The sequence below is a fragment of the Nelusetta ayraudi genome, unplaced genomic scaffold (assembly GCF_046127955.1).
Source record: "Nelusetta ayraudi isolate G7.1 ecotype Tasmania unplaced genomic scaffold, CSIRO-AGI_Nayr_v1 ptg000235l, whole genome shotgun sequence".
NCBI lineage: Eukaryota > Metazoa > Chordata > Actinopteri > Tetraodontiformes > Monacanthidae > Nelusetta > Nelusetta ayraudi.
In genome coordinates, this window is record NW_027466284.1 from 268,984 (window position 1) to 289,386 (window position 20,403).

Consider the following 20,403-nt stretch of genomic DNA (forward strand, 5'->3'; position numbering starts at 1 on the left):
CCAGTGTGCTAAGTCTCGAGCATCTTGCACTCATACTTCATTTTCGAGGCATGGTAAGAAAATAAAATACAATACATTTTCCACTGGACAAACTGCCTCTGCTGTGGTATGAAGCAGATGTTGGGTGTCTGGCTCAAAGTCTCCCTCAGTAGTGTGCTGTGCAGGAGGTCTTGTTCAGAACTCACAGGCTCCTCCCCTGCCCTCCCAGCCCGGCCTGGGCGTGGCGGCCACCTTGTACTTGACGGGCTGCAGCACCACTCCGAACTTGCCCTCCAGACTGGGCAGAAGAGCGTGCGGTGGGACGGAGAGGCTGAAGCGCTGCAGGATCCAGGACAGGACCAGGAAGAGCTCCATCTTGGCCAGAGCTTCACCCAGACACACCCGAGGTCCCGCGCCGAAGGGCAGGTAGCTGGACGACGGGGTGATGACGGCGGTGCCTTCGCTGTTGAGGAAGCGGCCTGAACACAGAGAAAGGGTCACAGTTGCAACTGGTCAAAGCAGTAAAAGTGCAGTGCACAGCTGCTGCAGGACCACATCAGCACAACAGGAAATAAGCAGGTTATGATAATAAATCAAAATCACAGCTTCAGTCAGGGTCTGATTGACAACGACGTGACTATCAGAGAGATTGAAGATCCAAAGCCCGTTGATTAGAGAGACGGAACTCACTCCAAACCACTGGCTCAGAGTTTGGAGGGAGCAGAATTTCAGAGCTGCTCACCCGGGTCGAAGGTCTCCGGGTTCCTCCATTCTTCCTCATCGTGGTGCAGAGACCACAGGTTGATGACGACTCGAGTTCCTTTCCTCACTCTGAACTCCCCAATGCTGGAAAGACTCAGACACGTGACCAGGTCAGATGTGTGCCACCACACCCTGACGATGAAGCTCCAGCAGCAGAACAGTGCTTTTCAACCACTGCACTGTGGGGGTTCTGATGTGAAAACAGTTCCGTGGCTGAAGAAAGGTGGAAGGACGCTGCAGTGGAGCAGCAGTGGCTGATGGGAAGTGCAGTGTGTGTACCTGGTGTCACTCAGGGCCACGTGTGGGATGAAGAGAGGAGCCACGGGTCGGATCCGCAGCACCTCCCTGATGGTGGCCTCCAGGTAGGGCAGCCTGCCTCTGTCGCTGAGGTGTGGAGGCCGGTCCAGACCCACCTGCCGGTCCAGCTCCTCCTGGATCCTCCTCTGAACCTGAACAACACACAGGAACCCTCTGGACCCTCTGAGAAGGCTTGATTGCCAGAACACATCAGAGCTTTTCTTGGTTTTGAACGGCACCGAAGCGCTACAATAAAGACTCTTGAACTTTTCTGTGCCTTGGAGGTTCTGCTGGTGCTGCTTCTTCTTGTCTTTTCCTCAGCCACAGAGCACCTCTTTGGATGGGTGCCCCTGGGAGCGCATGCTGGACTGCTCCTGAGTCCAGCATGTGCTCCAATATTGGCTTTTCTTTCAATACACATATACAGTGGACACTGAGCACGCTAAAATAAAACAGAACCAGGTTGGCCAGTATTCCATGTGATGTGTGACACCAATCATGCAAATGTGAGTGGGAACACCAGAGGACGCTCCTATTTCTCCATCAAGGGGAGCCCTACCTGGGGGTGATGGATGAGGAACGTGATGGCCCACTTGAGGACCGTGGTGGTGGTCTCCACGCCGGCTCCGAAGATGTCCCCCACAGTCATGAGGACGTGGTCGTCACTCAGGCCCACCGACTCTGCTCCCACCTCCGCTGAGTCGTTGTTGTTGTCGGAGCTGCGCTTGGCCCTCAGCAGCGCATCCAGCAGATCTCTCTGCACGTGCTCACTGTAGTCTGTCTGGTGGGAGGCCACACACACACACACACACACACACACACACACACACACACACACACACACACACACACACACAGAGAGGACAAAAAGAATATCAAATGATATGATTGAAATCATTAGAATCAGACAAACAGGACAACAACAAACGCTACAACACTGAGCTGCTACACCAAGGTCAACGCTATCATTGATGGAATCTGGCTCACGACTTCTGAGGAGAGAAAATGACACCATCTGGAAATGTTCTAGCAAGTCTCACCAACACAAGAAGAGAGACGGGCGTGAGACAGAATGATGGTGTCGTGGAAGATGAATTAGATGACATCCTCGACTCAGACTCGCTTGAGTCTCGAGAAGATGGACTCTGGTTCCAAACAGGACAGAATGAGAGCGTCGTGGTGGTGTGCGAGCCTACCTTGTGTTGCTCATATTGCATCTGGAGAAGCTCGTCCCTGAGCGAGACGCACTGCTTCAGAAGACGCAGGTCTGCGTTTGGAAAAATCTGCAACAAAGACACCGGCACTGTGGCTCTCTTACAGGAGTCGAACCTCACTATCACAGTTATGTTTTAAGGCAAGAAGTGAGTTATTTAAAAGAAAAAGGAAGAAGTGATTAAAAACAAAGAAAGAGCAGAGAGGGGTTTGTGTGGGAAGCAGCTCGTCACGTCCACCTGCAACCAGGGGAAGATGTCCACCAAGCTGTCCTTGGCCACAGTGTCCACGATGCCCTGGCTGTACCGCAGCATCGACTCAAACTCAGCGTTCCCCCGACTGTAGGACGAGCTGAAGCACAGCGAGCAGATGACGTTGGTGACGGCCCGGGTGAGCTCGGGAGACAGATCCAGGGCCAGTCCGGCGGCCGAGGCCTCAGACAGGAGGCAGCACAGAGACCGAGCTTCTGCACAGACTGGAGACAGGACGAGCCGTTAGTCCACCCAGCAGGTACCGCTCAGCCACTGAGCCTGGGCCAAGCGACACCAGAGTGCAGCTTGACACTGCTCCACACTGTTCCACACTGTTCCACACGGTTCCACAGACTGAAATCCAAGAACACACGCAAAATATTGAGGCAAAAATGATCTTTAAGTTGCCTGTTATTCAAAAGCGATGTAATAATCACATCAGCCATTTGACCGACACCTTCACGATGGTCTGGAGGTCAGAAAGTGATACATATGATACAATAGTTGGAGATTATATTGAACATGTCACACAGATTGTATCATTTGTTTGTCACCTGAAGACATTAGACAAGCTTACGCTGTTGCTCGATACAGAACTATGCCAACCTCCAGGATCAGGTGTGAACGCGTGTGTTGCACTCACTGATCTTCTCGATGGACGCAGAGCCCTCTCCAAACATACGCAAGGCACCGTGGACCACTTTCCTGTGGAACCTCCAGGTGGCGCTGTAGTCCCCAAAAGCAATGTCCTTGCCATCTCGAGTCAGGAGGTCTGTGGTCACCTTCAAATGGAGGAGGAAGGAAAGATGAGTGAGCGCTGCTGCCAGGAGGAGGCGGAAGGTTCTGGACGGGGTTACCCACAGTCCTGGGCCGGCCTGCAAACACCTTCCCCTTCCTCAGCAGCACCTCCCTGGCGTGAGCGTGGTGGTTGACCACGATGACGCGGTGGGAGCCCATCATCAGGGAGTACGTCTGTCCATATTTGCCCTGCAGCGCTTTGAAGAGCACATGGGGAGGGTTGGAGCTCCACAGACTGAGCATGCTGCCAATCAGGGGCAGCGCAGGCAGCCGGGGGGGCTCCTTCCGTCCAGGCTCCTTCAACATCAGCTGCAGCACCAGCAGAAGCAGACCTATGAACAGGAAGACACCCAGAGACAGGAGCCAGTCCATGTCGCCACGCGGTGGAGGTCCCTGCGGAGCGCCAGAGGAGGAGGAGGAGGAGGAGGAGGAGGAGGAGGAGGTGGTGGTGGAGGAGGAGGATCCAGATGGACTTCAGGGCCGAGCTTTTATAGGACTTCATCAATGTCGAGTCCTTGACTGGGCTGGGCTGTCTCAGGCTTCCAGCAGCAGCACACTGGCAACAAGGGCTCACTTTGCACCTTTGTAACAAGCCACTTTCAATCAAAGTAACCCCCCCCCCCAGCTACAAGATCACGGACATTTAGCAACCTAGCGGGAAATATAATATAACAACTGCAAGGACATAGAAGTGGATTGGTTAAAGTTACTTGCTTAGTTATTAATGTGTAGAAAAAACATTTTTAAAGTCTGAATATGTTTTTGTCAGCCTTTTGTTTTTTCTCTGGACTATAACTATATAATATAAGTTTATATACTTAGAAATGCATTTAAGTGTCATTGAATTTTAAAATTAACATTTGAGCCATCAAAGTAATTTATTTAATCGTGCAGTCACAGGAAACAGTTGTGGACACAAAACCCAAGCCAAAATAAAAATAAGTCAAAAACAAACGAACAAAGCAAAAAAAACAACAACAAAAAACAACAATAAATATACATAGATAAGTCGAAAACAAAACGACACATTCAACACTCGCGCTTTCTCATCCTGCGACTGGTTTGGCCCTCTCCGCGCCCCGTCACTGATGAAAACAAAGCAGAAAATGGCGTCCGCAGAACCGCAGCCTCGGTTCGGCCAGTCCGTCAAAGGTCTGTTATCGGACCGAGTGGGCTCGTGCAGCGGGGACGTGATCGCCCTGACCCGCCAGGTGTTGAAGGGATCCCGCAGTCAGGAGGTAAAAAAAGTTTTCACTTGGTTTGCCATCTGTCGTGTCAGGTCATCTTCAGCACAGTGAAGCGCTCAGAACGCCACTGCATCATCCGGGTCCCGGGAGTTGTTTGTTGTGTTTATTTGATCCTCATCAGCTGATCTATCAGATAAAAAAAAAACACCCACTAATGTGGCGGAATGATCCAAAAATAAAGCGTCCACCGAAGCCCTGAGTCGCCATTGTGTCGCTTGTGTTTCCCAGCTGCTGGGCCAAGCAGCCAGGAACATGGTGATCCAGGAAGACGCCATCCTGCACTCGGAGGATGTAAGTTTTCCCCAGCAGTGACCACCATGACGAGTGAAGTCCAGTCTGACAGTCAGTCCTGAAGGTCTTGTCTGCTCCCACTGTCCTTGAACTCATCACCATAGCCTCCTCTGTCTTCCAGAGTCTGAGGAAAATGTCCATCATCACCACGCATCTGCAGTACCAGTAAGTACTCGTGTAGTACCAGGTACTGACCCAACTCTTTCTATTGAAGTCAACTAATCTCTCTGTCTGTCTGTCTGTCTGTCTGTCTCTCTGTCTGTCTGTCCTCTGTCCGTGTGTGTGTGTGTGTGTAGGCAGGAGGCCATCCAGAAGAAGTAAGTGCAGGGAAAGACTCTAGCCTGTGTGTGTTCCTCAGCAAGCTGTGGTGCTAACGCAGAGCTCTGCCTGTCCTCCAGTGTGGAGCACTCCAAGAACCTGCAGGAGCAGCTGAGACACCTGCTGAAGTGACGGCCTGCAGACTCACAGACTCGCAGACTCACAAACTGCTGGACAGTGGAGTGGGCGGCAGCTCTCATCACACAATTCTCCTCTTTTTTTTTGTCTTTCAACCCAGGCTCTCAGTGTGTTAGTTTTTTTTTTGTATCGTCGCTGTTGTTTTGCCGTTGCTGTGTCAAATGTATATTCATTTATTAAAAACAGTTGACAGTTATAGCGTCGCTTTCATGATGGCAACAAAAATGAGTTGTTTCCAATCAAAAAAAAATAAAAATCCACCTGACGCCCAAACTTTTTGAACCCAAGCTGATTAATAAACCGCCTTTCTCAAAGCAAGCGTCCAGCCTCAAGTTGTTTCTGGATCCTTCTCGCTTGTGTAGTGCAGTGAAGCTGCTGCTCATGGTCACACTCACGGAGGGGTTTTTCATGTTGGCTCCCTCAGCAGTGCAACGGCCTCTGACGTGAGGTGAAACAGACACTTTGTGCCTGGAGATAAAGCAGTGAGGCTGCGGCGCTGAAGCCGAGCAGCTGCCTGCATGGTGAGCTCAGACCCGCCGCTTATCAGCAGCGTGAAGGCCAGCAGCTGCTCAGCCCTGACTGCGTCCCCGAGGCGCTGCTCCCGCTGGCTCGCCTTGGCTGCTTGCTTGTGCAACAAAGAGCGTTTTTTTTCCCCAGTGCAGGACACAGCTGCAGGTACTCTGAGTCTGACGGGGAAAGCTCTGGTGAAAGGGAGAATATCTGTGAACGCTGCAGAAGAGGGTTCAGGGTTGCACTTCCTGTGATGTGCAGACAGCAGTCCTCCCATCGCGGCTCTTCAACCACCAACCTTGGTGATGGAGAGCTCCTCCTCTCAGCCACTGAGCTGCCTGACCGCTCTTGGAAAACCCCCTGCTGGCGCTCTTATCTCTGGGAAGTCTTGGGTTCGAGGATCTTTCCGTGTGTAGTTGACAGGCAGGTTCAGGCACGGGTCTCCTCCCGCCGTCTTCGTGCGAGACGGGTCAAGTGTTTCATGTCCAGAGAAAAGTCAACTTGTTCATTTAACTTTAAATCAATTAGAATTTGAAAAGAAGGAAGGGGGGGGGGGGAGCTAGCTTGACAGCTAGCTCCACCCACTTACCTGGTGTTGATCTCAGTTGAAGGAAATTCCGGAAGATTGAAATGCTCGGAAATTCGACGGACGCAACGCAACGGACGCAAGGTTTAGTTGGTTTGGTTTTTGTTTGGTTTGATTTTGGTTTTGTTTGGTTGTTTGTTTGTTTGTTTGAGACCCCCCCCCCACACACACGCACACAGTGTTGTACCTCAGGTCCACGCTGGATTTGATCTTGCGACCTCCTGGCTGGGAGTCGGTGGTGTTCACCACTAGGCCGTCTTCAGCGCTGCAGGCCAAAGAAGTGAAGAAGGCCTCAGTGCTTCACACACAGACGCACAAACCACAAAACCACGACAAAAGATTCTCCAGCAACAATTCCTCTCATTGCACTTTGTAGTTATTTGTAGTTTCCTGGATTGCGTAATCCCAAAGAGTTCCGGGGACTTCAGGGATTTGCCAGTGCATGGTGTCAGACAGATGCAGTGCAGGAGTCAGCTGATGGCTCAGGGTGCAAGTGAACCGACTCTGACCCCTGAGGTTGGCGGTTCAAGTCTCACAGTGGGCACGGTTGCATTTTGAAGTGCAATGACAGGAAAGGAAGGATAAATGCGCCAGGAGACAAACCTCCGGCGTCACTTGACGGCTCAGTGTGCAAGAGAAGTGACTTGGAGTCCCGTGGTTGGTGGATCCAGTCTCGGGATGGCAAAGATCCTTTTTGAAGTTCAATGGCCCCAAAAGAGGGAAGATAAGGCTGCCAGTAGAGACGCTCCAAGAGGCAGCAGGTAGCTCTGGCTGTTAGAGCGCTGACTTTCAGTTGCTGTGGTCGCTGGTTCGAGTCCGACAACCGGCATCGCTGCATTTTAAAGTGCAATGCCAGAAAAGAAGGGTAAATGTAGCAGGAGACATCTCGTACCAGTCAGCTGATAGCTCAGTGTGTAAGAGAAGTGGGTGGGAACCCCCCCCCCCCAGGAGAGTGACGTGGGGGGGGGTTCGAATCCCGGTCGCTCCCAGGACCGCCGACACTGGCTGTCACTTATTTTGAGGCCTCTTGTTATTTATTTCCCTCCACGGTCATCAAAGTGTAGAGCCTGCTGGCTTCATTCCTCATCAACAGGCCTGCATTCACTCTGAACCCCCCCCCCCCCCGCTGGAGTCTCCACCTCTCAGCCTGTTGTCAACTCCCCGACTGCTCAGTTCAAAGCAAACCAGAGGCGTGCAGCTCCGTCCTCCACACACCAGCGCTTCCAGGTCCCTGCTTGGCCCGCAGTCTCAGAACCTTGAGTGCAGCTGATGTTCTGGTGTGACGACAGCTCACCGTCTTATCGGCAGCTTGATGTCTGCCGGCTTCCAGGTTCAGGGACGCGACTGCTGCTGTTGTGTTCTGCAGAGATTCACGGCCTTGAGGTCAACACCGTCGCTTCAGAGTGGAGGCGGGTGGAGGGTGGAGGGTGGAGGGTGTTATGTGTTATCTATTGGCACATTTGTACCATTTCAACAATTCACGAGACACCTCGCTCCTGGCGTATTCATCACGGTGTCACTGAGCTCACACATGCACATGCTTTCATCTTGCATTCTAGACTCTGTTTCTATTTTTTAATGCTGGAATTGGAAATGTTTCTTCATCAGGTGTCCGACTCCGTCGGAGTATCTCGCTAAGGTGATGCTAGGTGGCTAAAGTTGCGCCTGATTACATTAATGCTAGGCAATACTGAACACCAGGTGAAGACTGTTTTACCATTTGTGTAGGTATGTATATATATATATATATATATATAACCTGAAAGACTGAGAAGCTCCTTGGCTGACCTTGTATTTATTGATTTGTATTGCCCCTCTTATGAGGGTTAATTGATCGCTCTCTGAGGTTATTAATACTGTTTTGTTTTTTTTTGTTTTTGTTGGTTTTTTATATATATTTTATATATATATATACATATACATATACATATATATATATATATATATATATATATATATATATATATATATATATATGTTAGAAGAGCAGTTCTATTTGGCTTTTCTGCATCCTTTACAGTTCCCCTTCAGTTCTACAGCAGCATCAGTACAACTTGGTTCCATTGGCTCAGGATTTATTAAAAACATCAATCATGAATTCGACAATCACAACTGCAGCGTCGGTGCGTTCAGCAGTTCTTCAAACGCATCTTTGAAAAATGATACAACAACAACAACAACAAAAAAAAAAAACGACGGCGTCAAAAAATGAACGCCTTGAAAAATTGCAAAGTCACAATTTGATTTACAGTCGTCTGATGATAAAAACAATTGCTCCGCTATTCAAACACAGGCATAAACGTAACCAGGGTGCAGAGGGACGGTCCAAATCATTGCAGAATAGATCATAGCATCATGAAGCAAAAAGTCCTCCCACCAACAGCAAGACTTCACACAGCAGACACACCGGAACACACATTTTGCCAAGGGGCCCTTCACAATTCTATTTGATGAAATCAAACAGCCAAGGCAGCAGCAGCAGCAGCAGCAGCAGCAGCAGCAGCAGCAGCAGCAGCAGCAGTGTGGGCTCATGATGAGAGACCAACATGAATCCTAGAAAATAGAGACTGCAACAACAACCGTATTGGCACCACTACCAGTTTCTACCAGCAGGGACACCATGTGCCAGTGCATGAGACACACACACACACACACACACACACACACACACACACACACACACACACACACACACACACACACACACACACACACAGAGGCTCACTGTCACTTCTCATGTTGCAGTAACAGCGTGTTTACAGCAAGCAGCTGCAGAAGAGCTTCAGTCACATCATGAACACACCGCCAGCACACACACAACTGACACACTACAATCCAAGCTGAGCGGCTTCAACGCACAACACTCACCAGTCAGCAGGCTTGGAATTCAGGAAAATAGAAATTCAATAAATAATTGAAAGTCAAAATGAAAATTCAAATAGGAAAAAAACAAACAAAAAGAAGCTAAAACTGACGTCTAGAAACTTCTCGCAGTAACTGAACTGCTTGATGAACTGAGTCAGACTGAGTCAGACGTATGAACACACTGAACCATCACACTGAACCGTTCAGACTTTTCTCTTTCAGACAGTGGAAGGAAGTTTGACCCGGCGACAGTTCCAATTCCGTCTGACTCACCAGCTGATGCTGAACCATCAACTTCACAATGTAGAAAATCATAAAGAGGCCAAGCTCTGGTAGGACTTGGCACTGATATCGTTCATACTATTTAACTGAGTCCAACTTGGAATTTTGCTGGTTCACAGAGTCCTGTGTTTGTATAGGTCAAATATATAAACAGCTGTTTCTACATGGCAGCTTGAAGATGATAAAAAGGTCCACATCACTGAGCAACAAACCCCCCCCCCACCCCCCACTGTAACCAGCCACTCCCACTGCTGTGACTGATGTCACCGTATGTCATTAACAGCTTTACAGTACTAATGGATAATAATGACGATAATAACGATAAAAAAAAAAACCAAACGTCTCAATACAAACATGGCACATCTGTCTGAGCACTGCCAGCTGTTCTTCACGGAGGCAGAAGAACTTCCGTGCTCTTCCTCCACTGCACCTGCTGCCTGGTGAACGTTCACTCTTCAGTCACTCCAGAGTGACTTCAGCAGGCTGTCAAACCTCCACCTGGACATCTGAACACACACACAGTGCTCCAGTCTCCTCCTCTATTCCTCCTCTTCTTCTTCTTCCTCTTCCTCCTCCTCCTCCTCCTCCTCCTCGTCGTCGTCCTCGTCGTGGCAGTGTGTGATCTCCTGCGGTGCCTGGGGGAAGAAGTGTGGCGGCTGGATCTCGCTGATGGAGCGGGTCAGCTGGTGCCTCTTGCACTCCATCTCCTTCAGGTCCACGTCGTGGCGGTTCCTGGTGGCCAGAGGAGACTCCGAGTCCAGCAGGCTGATGTGGGCGTGGTCCACCGTCGACTCATGAGGCATCTGGAGGGAGGAAGGGAGGGGGAATTTCGAATATAACATTGAATATGCTTGGTTGATAGCAGTCAAGCAGTGGGCTCTTACCAGCACGTGAGCGGCTCTGAAGAGGTAGCTGAAGGGGTAGTAGAGCAGGTTGATGAAGGAGGCGGCGTACAGGTCGGCGTAGCGCATCACCTGCGACGCAAACAGGGTCTGGCGGGAGCCGCTGCGGAACAGACTGCCCATCATGCCGTAGCACATGTCCATGTCGTGGGTCACCTTCTGCAACACACAGGGACACACGGGGAGCGTCACTGCTCGCATCCAGCAGCAGCAGCAGCAGCAGCAGCAGCAGCAGCAGCTCTACCTTGATGCGTCTCTGCAGTGAGCTGATGTCTGGACGCTCGTTGCTGCTGCTGTCCAGGTGTCTGAGGACAGAACACACACACACCTTCATCAGCCAGAGTGCAGCACCGTTTCCTCCTCGAGAGACATTTTTGTCTTCCATAAAGGACAAAACAATAAATAAAAACGACAGAAGAACCTTCGAGATCTCTCAGGGGAAGTGAGTTGAAAAGAGAAGAGAACCTCTGATGGTGTGAACTTCAAGGTGCAACAGGATGAAACCCCAGTGTGAGACCCAAGAGAAGCAACACGACTCACTTGTAAAGTTCTGCCAGGAAGCAATCCAGAGACTGAAGCTCTTCAAATATGGCTGAAAAACAGCAGTTCACATCAACACATTACACCCCAGCACAGAGCACAGAATGAGTTTCCCCCAGGAGCTTCAACAGAACCGGCCCAAGGTGTTCAATCATTGTGCGTCCATGCTCCTCCCTCACAGCTCTTGTCTGTCCAGACGTGCAGCTCCTGGGCCAGCTCAGGGATGACCAGGAAGGTCCTCCAGCCCTGGCGCTTCTTGGACTTGAGGATGTCCCCAAAGATGTGGTCTCCAATGTAGATGATGTCTTTCCCCTTGGTGCCCAGCAGGTCGCACACAATGTCTGAGGAACCTGCAAAGCACATCATCAACACCTCTGCTGATCACTCAGCAAGCTGCAGTCACTCAGGAGGATTTGTGCTTATTTCTATATATATATATATTTATATATATTTTCCTGAGTTGGTGCAGGACCGCTGCAGGCTGGTTTCTGATGGGTGGAACTGGTTTCCTCCACTATCCAGGGCTCCACTACAGAACGCTGGTGCAGACAGGACGAGGTCACCGCTGCAAACACGCAGGTGAAATTCTGCCTAAACTCTACCTTTAAGTCTACTCTACTCTACTCTACTCTATTCTACTCTACTCTACTCCGGTGCCGGGTTGCTCAGCCCAGTATTGAGTGTGTTTGCGAAGCAGAAACGATATTGCGACCCCAAGTGGACACATTTAGAACAGCACTTTCTTCTTTCATTGATAAAATTGCAGTTTTTTATATTGATCCGGCCCGCGGGCCTTATGTTTGACAGCCCCTGGTCTAGAGACAGTCTTCTGGATAGTTGTGACAGCCCAGACATTGCAGCTGTTGACCTGTTGTCACAGTGGAAGCTGCTGTGTAACCTGAGACGTGTGAGTGAGGTGCAGTGAACGGACCAACGCTGACCTCCAGAGTAGACGATGCCATGCTGCAGAGGTCCAGTGTATGTGCCGATCTTCAGCCGCCCTGTGGTCTGAAAGAGTCACACAGTCAACGCAACGCCTTGGGAGTCACAACAACGACACAAAGTACAACGTACAGGTGCGATATGCAGGCGTTTCCACTGTGAAGCTGTAATCCCGGTCTGCTCCAGCGGGAGACCCCCCACCCCCCTCCCCGTGAGGAGGACGGAGGATTCTATACTCTTTGATCTACGTCCAATCGTAAGGCTCCATTTTCACTGGTCAGTGAGCTGGTCACGTGACCCCGTACGTCACGTCCACCGATGCCAAAGAAGTGTTTCCATGACACTTTAGCGACATTCCTCTCTATGGAGCCGAGTGCAAAACCACCTGACGGGAGCCTCAAAACCTTTGGGCCAAGCTGAGCTTTAGGTTCCATCACCAGGTTTTATTGTGGCCGTACTGAGGTTCTGCTCAGCTCTAGCGGTCCTGGACACGCAGCCAGTCAGGCTAACTGTGCTTTAGCCAACTCTGCTCCTTATTCATTTTAAATCCAGCGCAGGAAATGTAGTGAGTAAAGAGTGCTTAGCCCATGCATGCATGCACGTGTGTGTGTGTGTGTGTGTGTGTGTGTGTGTGTGTGTGTGTGTGTGTGTGTGTGTGTGTGTGTGTGTGTGTGTGCCACTCACCGTGTCGACCTGCCGCAGGACGGTTCCCTCGCCGAAGAACAGAGGCTTGCGTGCGTCCACCAGGATGAGGTCAAAGTAGGACTGCCAGTGCCGGTGTGGAGTGCCAGGCTGCCACACACACACACACACACACACACACACACACACACACACACACACACACACACACACACACAGACACTCATCAGCATCAGTTAGACCCCAACATGTCAGCGTGGATACACACACACACACACACACACACACACACACACACACACACACACAGACACTCATCAGCATCAGTTAGACCCCAACATGTCAGCGTGGATCCACACACACACACACACACACACACACACACACACACACACACACACACACACACACACACACACACACACACACACACGCTACCTTTGGGCCGTGCGGGAAGTCGAACAGGTAGGTCATGATTTTCTGCCAGACAGAGGAACACTTTGAGCGTCGGTGTCGTCGCATGGAACTCAATGTGATTTGCGCGGCAGACATTAAGACGGTGCCGTTGTCGACTGCGACGTCACCTGTGTGTATTTGTAGTCACTGTTGGTGGCCAGGAAGACTTTGGCCACTTCGTTCATGCGGCTCAGGAGCAGAGGAAGTTTGGGCTTGAGGTGGGAAAAAAAGACAGGGTTATATTTATAGTCTGTGAGTCACGCCCACTTCCAGTGCCTTGATGTAACCTGATTCAGCCCGGCTCCTTTTACTTACGTCCTTCACAACATACTTCTCCAGGTTCTCCGCTGTCTTTTCCTTTAAAGACCCCTGTGTGGACAAATGATGAGTGGTCACTAATCATGGGCGGGGCTTCACTGGAAGACATCAACGACAGGAGCAATGTTCTTATTCATTGATTTCAAAGTCATCCCCGGGAGTTTCCTTTCCGTCAACCTCCTGGCGGCGGGGGAAGGACGAGGAGCGCACCTTGAAGTGGATCCAGTCCACGCCGTCCCGCACGTCCTGGAACATGCTCTTAAAGGACATGAAGAGGTCGCCGTCTTTGAAGCCCGTCTCACAACTGCAGGGAGGGAAGGTCCAGCAGACGTGCATTAGACACACACACACACACACACACACACACACACACACACACACACACACACACACACACACACACACACACACACACACACACACACGTCTTAGTTATTCTAGAGGTGAGCGTTGCTGCGAGCACAAACACCTGGTGTATCTGGGGCAGTTGCTGAAGAAATCCACCAGGCAGGCGAACAGGTAGGTTTCTGCAGAGAGGAACATGACAGCAGCGAGTCAGGGAGGCAGGGAGGCAGGGAGGCAGGGAGCAGGTGAGAGACCGTGTGTGTTGTCCTACCAGGGAGGTTGAAGAGTGTGTTGAGGATGTAGAAGCGGTCTGTGTCTCCACGTTGAATGAACTTGTTGGGGTACCGCTCTCTGATTTCAGGCCTGTGAGCATCAAGTCCACACACACACACACACATCAGTCAGTAGTCACACAGGGAGAGGGGGGGGTGGGGGGTGGAGGGTGGCGGGGGGAGCAGCAGCAACACTCACCCCTTCAGGAAGTTGAAGCCGTGCACGCACACCAGGATGTTGCCGTAGGCGTCCACCTTGAGCAGGTTTCCATACATGGTGTCAAACACCAGGCCCCTGAGACACAGAGCAGGTCAGTGAGGGGGAGACGGAGCAGCAGCAGCAGCAGCGGCAGCAGCAGCAGCTCGCTGTCAACCCACCTGGTGGGGAAGGCCGGGTCGTAGACGAAGTTGAGCAGCTCCTGTGGATATCCAATGGACACCAGGCGCTCCACCGTCAGGTCGAAGCCCAGGGACTCGTACTCTGGAGACTTGTACACTGCACACACACACACACACACACACACACACACACACACACACACACACACACACACACACACACACACAAACACACACACACACACAGCAAGTCAAGATAAGATGAAGGAAAAACACTCACATAGCAAAAAAAGGAAAGTATATTTGACACTATCTGATGGCCAGTCCAGTGGTCATATGGTACTGCCATATACTGTGATAATATGGTATCAGTGTGTGTAACTAGTGTTAATATATTGTATAAGGACTGCTGCATATTGAAGCTTCTGGGAATGTGTTTTTCTTTGAGTGTCAGGCTTGTATTTGTTTATTATATTTGTTTTTTTCTGCTTGAATAAAAGCTCCAGCTGTAGGGCAGCAGATCCTCCTGCACCTCATTGACTCCAGGCGCCTCTTGTAATTCTATTTCTATCCCACTCCAAACACCAACACCTTCCAGCCTGGCTGTCGTTTTCCACCGCTGCCTCGTGTGTTGCACAAACTCATTGACGGTGTTCCAGTGAACACTGACACTGGAGTCCGGGGCCGGAGCTCCGCCTTGGCACTCAAATAGCTCTGATTGGCTCCACTCACCCTGACGCGCTACCGACACCTCCTCACCGCAGGTGAGAGGAGGCGGGCGGGTCAGCGGAGAGACGCCACCTGAAGAATGCCAGGTCACTCAGGTCATGTGACCAGCGTACATCAAACACAGTGAGTGCGTTGAGAGGTCTCAGGTATGCACTGGTACTGGCTTTGCTTGTGAGCAGTGAGAGACCGACATCCCTGCACACCAGCTGGAGGAGCATGAGGAGCTATCAGATGCTAACTACAGACGCTACATCGATCCATGCTGTGTAGATACTGTATGTCTGGCAGACACCCTCCCCCCCCCACACACACACTCACCTGCCAGGGTGTAATCCATATCGAAACCAAAACACTTGATCTTCTCCATGGCCAGGCTGCGGTTGACAAACACCCTGCAGGAGAGCAAGGAGAGCGAGGAGAGCGGGTCACATGAGTGCACGGTGACACTGACACAGCACAGAGTCAACAAGTCAGACATTTTCCACTTGGGGGGGAAGGATCAGATCTACAGTGGAGGAGCAGCAGCAGCAGCAGCAGGTTGGGTTTGAGCAAACTACCATGTTCAAAATAACAAAGCAAAACACCAACACACATGCAGTCCTACTGGTTATTTGTAAATGACAAATGCATCTGAAATAAAATCCTCTAAGCTCTCGTTGTGTGACAACAGATTCACTCCGAACTCTCGACCACAACGTTGCATTCACGTCGCATCACTGAAATAAATCAGGTCTGAACCAACTGCCAATTTTCAGGTTCTCAGTTCCACCTTTTTAACCAAAGTACCATTAAAAAAAATAATAAATAAATAAAAAAAATCAACTACAACCTTTAAAAAAAAACAACAACATACTCGCACAACTCAGGAGTCAACGCTACTTGGTACAACCACCAAAGAGTCCAGCTAATTGGACAAAAAAAGACTGTGATCTTCATCACTGCCTCATCAAACTGCACTTCCTCCCTCACGGCAACTCTAGGAGGACCAGGACTTCTTCAAGGTGCACAGAACTTAACTGCAGTTCCATACTGGCTTCATTCCAGGGTTTTAAATGACTGCTATATTCTAATGTGTTTTTGCTACATGATAACCCTGCGACTGTGTTTGTTTCCCCTGGGAGCAGCGCAGCTCCGCCCTCCCAGCAGACAGTCAGACTGCACACAGGCTTGGAGTTTCTATTCAGATGAAGGGGATGAGATGAGAAGATGGCCTCAGCTCCACTGTCACAGATGAGGATTAAAGGAAAGATGGGAGCAACGCATGGAGCAACCACAATGATGGCCACCTGAGCCCCCACCCCCCACCACTAGTGTCAGTATGGATGGACTTCCATGACGGTTGGATGACAGTCATTTCACATCATGGACATGAAAGGAGGGGGGGGGGGGTAGAACAGAAAGCATTGGGTGAGTAGTCCGGTTGGGTCGCTTCCAACAACAGAAGGGTGCCGTACCTCATTGCAGGGTGGTTTTGAGCCAGATCCCTTGGAAAGCTTTGCAATAGAGAATAGTGGTCAGGGAGAGTCTAGACTCTGCCGAGGAGCCTCGGGCTTGGTCTCACAGTGGTCATTGTCAGAGCAGAATCAAACAATACACCTGGAATCAACCGTCTAAAAAGGAAAAACAGTGTGATGACATCTCACAGCTTCTTCTTCTTACTCCTGACTCAGCTTTCCAGGCAGGTGGAACTCATAGCGAGGCTCCGCTAAGCCCTCATCTCGCCTCGCAGGCGCCTCCACTCTACCTCTCGGGTCATCTGTGGACGTGCTGACATTTGAAGAGAATCCACGTCAAATCTACAGACACTGCTCTGAACATCAGGCTAACTGTTTTGACTGTTTATAAAGTGGCTTGATGCACACCATGTGACCTGATGCACCAGGCAGAAACATTTCATTGGAATAAAAAAAAGAGATGATGGATAATAATAATAATAATAATAATAATAATAATCCTGATATAATCTACGCTCTTCTGCAGGTACCACCCGAAAAATGAGAATTATCAAGTCAAAGTTGTTTTATTTTGGCAGTTTAACATCAAAGATGAGAGCAACACATGTTATTGAGCCGTTCCACGCAAACTGACCTCTCAAGCACTTCCTTGTTGTCACTTTGCTGATGAAGATTTTCAGCTTATTAAAACCACAAAGCCACAAACTCAGAAAATTATTATAAAATTTGAGTTTTGTTTTTTTTAAGCTGCAAGACCTGATCAGCAAAATCCAAAGAAATAAAAACTTGATATTGATAATAATATATTGATTTGCATATTATTCCTTTATATAATATGTCACATTCACCTTTGAAGTTGAATTGCAGAACTACAGCAACCTGTTCAGGATATTCTATATAATGTTCTGGGGGGTACCTGTATACACTACTGATGATCTCTATGACGAGCAGTTTTTTTGTAGTAACTATTTACTTTGGGATTACACAGTAATGAACACATACATGTTGATATGCAGAATGAATTGTTGGGACGGTATTTCTGGAACAGCATCTTTCTAGAGAGACATGAAGACATTCAAACCGACACATATCACAGCCGTCAGACGTTACAAACACACGTTGGCAGAAGCCAATCAGCAGCTGTAATGACTGCAGCTCAGACTTTATCATGACTGCACGCAATAGTGAGTAAACAGCCAACTGCTGCAGCTGTTTTTCAAATTCAGGCCGCTGTCACAAGCTGGTTTCCTCTTGCACTGGTGAAAATCCTCCCTGTATGAGCACACACAGCTGAATGCAGACGGAAGCCTAAAAATAGACACATTTGGAAATCGTACCCATTTTTTTCTTCACCGGCAACGAACCCTTTTGAAAATCGTCCCCACAAAAGATAGTTTGGCTCTGATGTCCTTTAACTACTCATTGCTCCGTTCAGCTTAAGCTTCACACAGTCTTCAACTTACAGATTGGCGAGGGAATCAGGTCAGGTATGAGTGTTGAGTTTGCATTTTTCAAAGTTTATTAAAGGAAAAAAAAAAAGAAAAAAAAAGTACAATCCCAACTATAACTGATTTAATTTGTCTATAAAATAAAATAAAAAATCAAAGTGTTTTCTTTGAAAGAGCTGAGTTTGTGATGACATCCACTGGACTAGAACACACCAGGCTAGAACCCACTAGGCTAGAACCCACTGGACTAGAACCCACCAGGCTAGAACCCACTGGACTAGAATCCACTGGACTAGAACACACCAGGCTAGAACCCACTGGACTAGAATCCACTGGACTAGAATCCACTAGGCTAGAACCCACTGGACTAGAATCCACTGGACTAGAACCCACTAGGCTAGAACCCACTAGGCTAGAACCCACTGGGCTAGAATCCACTAGGTTAGAAGCCAGAACCCACTAGGCTAGAACCCACTGGACTAGAATCCACTAGGCTAGAACCCACTAGGCTAGAATCCACTAGGCTAGAACCCACTAGGCCAGAATCCACTAGGCTAGAACCCACTAGGCCAGAATCCACTAGGCTAGAACCCACTAGGCTAGAACCCACTAGGCTAGAACCCACTGGACTAGAACCCACTGGACTAGAATCCACTAGGCTAGAACCCACTGGACTAGAATCCACTGGACTAGAATCCACTAGGCTAGAACCCACTGGGCTAGAATCCACTAGGTTAGAAGCCAGAACCCACTAGGCTAGAACCCACTGGACTAGAATCCACTAGGCTAGAACCCACTAGGCTAGAATCCACTAGGCTAGAACCCACTAGGCCAGAATCCACTAGGCTAGAACCCACTAGGCTAGAACCCACTAGGCTAGAACCCACTGGACTAGAACCCACTAGGCTAGAACCCACTAGGCTAGAACCCACTGGACTAGAATCCACTGGACTAGAATCCACTAGGTTAGAAGCCAGAACCCACTAGGCTAGAATCCACTAGACTAGAACCCACCAGGATAGAACCCACCAGGCCAGAATCCACTAGGCTGGCATCTGGTGTGCTTGTGAGCTGTGGAAATGTAAGCTGTGATCGGTAATAAATAAATATCATCGCTGCGCGCCAAGTCCTGGCAGTGTTTGTCCACATTCCATCATTTCAGTGCTACTTTAGTGGCATCATGATGACGACTGCCGTCTACCTGTGGTGAGCTTCCCGCCGGTACTTCTTCATGGCCACACCGTCCATGTTGGCTGGCAGGTCAGCATAGTTCTGCAGCCGGTCGCTCCATGAAGTCATCTTGACCACTGAGTGCTGTGGAGACATTGGACACTGACTCCAATTCTAGATGCCATATGATTCTTCACTGCATTACAAATGCACTACATTCTCCATTCACCAGGAGAGATTTCTCCTCCAAGTGAACTCACAGAGACCGGCGAGCGATACGATTACCGTTTTTGCAATTCAAACGAGGGATGCGATCGATTATCGATTAACTGTCGGATTTACTCGATTAAAATAAATGAGTCGCAATTAATTCAACATTTGTTCCACGGGGTAGTTAATATCGTTATAACAGTGTAGTGGCAGGAAATAGCAATTCACCTGTAGGAACTGTGACGGTCATAACATACCTAGAACAAGTTATTATTATTAGAAAAAAAAACAAAAAAACTGTAACTCATTAGAGGTCAACTTAAAGCCAGACGATAAATGTTGAAGGTGTTCAACGATTAATGGATTAATCGATTATTTGCGTCCCTAATTCAAACGTAATATACAGGACATAAACATAAACCATGGACAGCATGAATTATGAGGCTATTCTCTGAGAAACATTCGCACAATACATATCAAGCAATGCGGAATATCAACAAGAAGCACAAAAAAATAAAAAAATAAAAAAATCTCGAATCAGTTGTGTGTCGCCACCGGGATAGAAGCAGAAGGCGGTGATGCGGGTAGACGATGCTAGTTAGCTGCTGCTCAGCTGTGACAATCTCAGTGTGAGTGAGATAGAGAGAGTTCTTCACCCAGAGACACTGTCGCCTCCATCACACTGATATGACACAACAGCTGTCATGCAGCGGCTGCAGGCTGCACACGAGGAAGGAAGGACGGAAGGAAGGAAGCAAGGAAGGAAGGAAGCTAGCAAGCAGCTCCAGCAGGGGGTTCGGGCGGACGCAGCGGTAATGTAGAGTTGTTGTTTTTGTTTTGTTTGTTTTTTTACACACTGAACACCGCAAGAGTGGAATTAAAAAGCAGGCAAAGAGGACAGAGAAATGAACTCAGACAAACCCACCAGACAGTTTGTGGTTCTTCCACTTCGACGAGCGTCTCGTTCCGCTTGTTTTTCCTTCCCTCGTTCTTCTTCTACTTCTCCTTCTTCTTCTTCTTCGAGGCTTTTCGCGCAGCTGTGGCTGCTGCGCTCACTGCTCTCTGCTGGATTCAAACCTTCATCTCCGCTTCTCTTATAG

The 20,403-nt window shown here is 49.3% G+C and overlaps 3 protein-coding genes across 7 annotated transcripts; 1 reads left to right on the plus strand and 2 right to left on the minus strand.

The window, feature by feature from the left end:
- Nucleotides 1-96: 96 nt before the first annotated feature.
- cyp17a1 (cytochrome P450, family 17, subfamily A, polypeptide 1) lies at nucleotides 97-3,697 on the minus strand. The gene is made up of 8 exons (XM_076016708.1): nucleotides 3,363-3,697; nucleotides 3,145-3,283; nucleotides 2,490-2,725; nucleotides 2,235-2,321; nucleotides 1,598-1,819; nucleotides 1,021-1,190; nucleotides 722-825; nucleotides 97-458 (listed from the first exon to the last, which is right to left on the minus strand). Exons 1-8 carry the CDS (start codon nucleotides 3,669-3,671, stop codon nucleotides 175-177), a joined length of 1,551 nt encoding a protein of 516 aa, XP_075872823.1. The 5' UTR covers nucleotides 3,672-3,697; the 3' UTR covers nucleotides 97-174.
- Nucleotides 3,698-4,375: 678 nt separating this feature from the next.
- On the plus strand, nucleotides 4,376-5,589 carry borcs7 (BLOC-1 related complex subunit 7). Its single transcript, XM_076016716.1, has 5 exons — nucleotides 4,376-4,537; nucleotides 4,775-4,837; nucleotides 4,959-5,002; nucleotides 5,134-5,154; nucleotides 5,236-5,589. The coding sequence occupies exons 1-5, from the start codon at nucleotides 4,388-4,390 to the stop codon at nucleotides 5,285-5,287; spliced, it is 330 nt and encodes a 109-aa protein (XP_075872831.1). The 5' UTR covers nucleotides 4,376-4,387; the 3' UTR covers nucleotides 5,288-5,589.
- A 4,211-nt stretch (nucleotides 5,590-9,800) lies between these two features.
- nt5c2a (5'-nucleotidase, cytosolic IIa) lies at nucleotides 9,801-20,360 on the minus strand. Of its 5 annotated transcripts, XM_076016701.1 has the most exons (20): nucleotides 20,229-20,360; nucleotides 19,125-19,237; nucleotides 16,681-16,788; nucleotides 16,476-16,514; nucleotides 15,340-15,413; nucleotides 14,332-14,449; nucleotides 14,153-14,248; nucleotides 13,953-14,044; nucleotides 13,806-13,863; nucleotides 13,547-13,640; nucleotides 13,334-13,387; nucleotides 13,147-13,230; nucleotides 13,001-13,042; nucleotides 12,605-12,712; nucleotides 11,920-11,986; nucleotides 11,158-11,328; nucleotides 10,979-11,030; nucleotides 10,683-10,743; nucleotides 10,421-10,597; nucleotides 9,801-10,339 (listed from the first exon to the last, which is right to left on the minus strand). In XM_076016701.1, exons 2-20 carry the CDS (start codon nucleotides 19,220-19,222, stop codon nucleotides 10,076-10,078), a joined length of 1,857 nt encoding a protein of 618 aa, XP_075872816.1. In that variant the 5' UTR covers nucleotides 19,223-19,237; nucleotides 20,229-20,360; the 3' UTR covers nucleotides 9,801-10,075. The 5 variants fall into 5 exon arrangements, with proteins under 5 accessions (XP_075872816.1, XP_075872817.1, XP_075872818.1 ...); XM_076016702.1 differs by lacking the exon at nucleotides 16,476-16,514; XM_076016703.1 differs by lacking the exon at nucleotides 16,681-16,788 and having other exon boundaries at nucleotides 9,802-10,339.
- Between the last annotated feature and the right edge of the window lie 43 nt (nucleotides 20,361-20,403).

Excerpts from the sequence above, each read along its gene's own strand:
- cyp17a1 (XM_076016708.1), bottom strand. The coding sequence starts at position 3,671 with ATGGACTGGCTCCTGTCTCTGGGTGTCTTCCTGTTCATAGGTCTGCTT. Across the intron at positions 2,726-3,144 it reads TGCGTCCATCGAGAAGATCA|TCTGTGCAGAAGCTCGGTCT; the intron begins GTGAGTGCAACA and ends TCCTGTCTCCAG. Across the intron at positions 826-1,020 it reads GTGGCCCTGAGTGACACCAG|CATTGGGGAGTTCAGAGTGA; the intron begins GTACACACACTG and ends GAGTCTTTCCAG.
- borcs7 (XM_076016716.1), top strand. The coding sequence starts at position 4,388 with ATGAAAACAAAGCAGAAAATGGCGTCCGCAGAACCGCAGCCTCGGTTC. Across the intron at positions 4,538-4,774 it reads AGGGATCCCGCAGTCAGGAG|CTGCTGGGCCAAGCAGCCAG; the intron begins GTAAAAAAAGTT and ends TGTGTTTCCCAG. Across the intron at positions 5,155-5,235 it reads CAGGAGGCCATCCAGAAGAA|TGTGGAGCACTCCAAGAACC; the intron begins GTAAGTGCAGGG and ends CCTGTCCTCCAG.
- nt5c2a (XM_076016701.1), bottom strand. The coding sequence starts at position 19,222 with ATGACTTCATGGAGCGACCGGCTGCAGAACTATGCTGACCTGCCAGCC. Across the intron at positions 13,641-13,805 it reads AACTGCCCCAGATACACCAG|TTGTGAGACGGGCTTCAAAG; the intron begins GTGTTTGTGCTC and ends CCCTCCCTGCAG. Across the intron at positions 10,744-10,978 it reads TTCCTGGCAGAACTTTACAA|ACACCTGGACAGCAGCAGCA; the intron begins GTGAGTCGTGTT and ends TTCTGTCCTCAG.